This window comes from Alligator sinensis, unplaced genomic scaffold, assembly GCF_000455745.1.
Source record: "Alligator sinensis unplaced genomic scaffold, ASM45574v1 scaffold309_2, whole genome shotgun sequence".
In the NCBI taxonomy this organism is placed as follows: Eukaryota; Metazoa; Chordata; order Crocodylia; family Alligatoridae; genus Alligator; species Alligator sinensis.
In genome coordinates, this window is record NW_005842231.1 from 1,476,007 (window position 1) to 1,477,439 (window position 1,433).

Consider the following 1,433-nt stretch of genomic DNA (forward strand, 5'->3'; position numbering starts at 1 on the left):
TGGCAGGTACATGGCAGCCCGCGGGCCGTATGTTGGACAAGCCTGGTCTAAAGATTTTTCTCAACCTTAGCCTCTTTGAATTTATTAATCCAGTCTGGTTTACGTTGGCGTACTAAGACTTACATAGTAATGGCTCATTGCGTACAAATTGTTTTCCAGATGACACCTCCCATCATTCGGCAAAACAATTCCACCAAGTTTTCCATCTCCAGCAAAGTGGAATCCAGCATCCGTGGAAAAAACCAACAGTCGTGTAACATTTCTCCATCCAATTTGTTTCTTAAGGGAAAGATAAAATATTAAATTATGCTGATGTTTTTAATGCAATGCAATAGATGCTTAAAAGTTAAGTTTAAGAAATGTAATGATAAGAGCCAGTACATCTCAAAATCATAACCTTTACAATTCATGGTTTTTTGTTGTTCAATGTCCTGTAATGTTGATGTTTACATAGTGGTTTTCCTCATAGAATACTATCACACTTTCTGGGTTAGGTTGGTCTGCTCAGCTATTTTTGTCACTTATTCAGTACAAAATATGCAGAAGTTTCCCATATTACTCATGCCCACACAAGCAGTGTCTATGTTAGTATGCTGCACATCCAATTTAGGGGCATAGACAATGTACTTTGGCAATCTCGAACTAGCAGATGGTCTTTTGGAGATCATGCCTCACTGAAGGACTGCAGAGTCAAACCTAGACTGTGGGCTGGGTCCACAGCAATCATAGGACTTGACACAAAATCAGAAGATCCATAACTAGCTCCCTAACAGCTCTCCTCCTGGCTCCATCAAGTGAAACGAAAGCACTGAGTAAGTTCTCAGACTACAAATGCAGGGTCCAAGTCTATAAACATTGCATAACATCTAAAGTTGTTCTTGTAGAAAAGGAGCACTAATTTAAGGGGGGGGATGGAAGTCAGAGGATTTATAGATAAGACTGCGCTTCTTTTTAAAATATTCTGATTCTCCCTCATACAAATGTAACAATTTTATCTTTCAGTCAGTCATCAAACAGTATGGCTGCTTGTTGATGTTTAAAAAACAATGCTTTACTTTAAACTCCACGGGTGCATCCAGATGAGTGCGCACGTGCCTCTTGCCTCATCTCAAGCCCCTTTGAGATGGGGTGAGAGGCACGTGTGGGAATGAAAAAATGTTCCCCGTGCTGCAAGAAAATTAGATCCCTGGATATCCAGGTGTCTAAAAAAATTGAAGTTAAAAAAAGCGGGGCATGGCACGGTCCAGGACCATGCCCTGAGGCAACCAGAGGCTGAGTCCTCCACAGAGACGTTCTGGCTGCCAGAGCGTCTCTGTGGTTGGCCCCTCAACCTGGTGCTGAAGCAGCTCCAGTGCCGTATGTGCAGGGGGGGGGCTGGAGGAGGGAGAGGGGACTATGCAGGAGATCCCTGCCCCCCCCCTCCAAGGCCCCCG

At 43.8% G+C, this 1,433-nt stretch overlaps 1 protein-coding gene across 2 annotated transcripts in view; it reads right to left on the bottom strand.

The window, feature by feature from the left end:
- The window catches only part of ITGB1 (integrin subunit beta 1), a 44,371-nt gene that overhangs the window by 22,422 nt on the left and 20,516 nt on the right, over window positions 1-1,433 (bottom strand). For both annotated transcript variants that reach the window (XM_025208479.1, XM_025208480.1), the window contains one exon: window positions 124-279. In XM_025208479.1, the coding sequence (XP_025064264.1) occupies window positions 124-279 (156 nt within the window). The remainder of the gene's footprint in view (window positions 1-123; window positions 280-1,433) is intronic.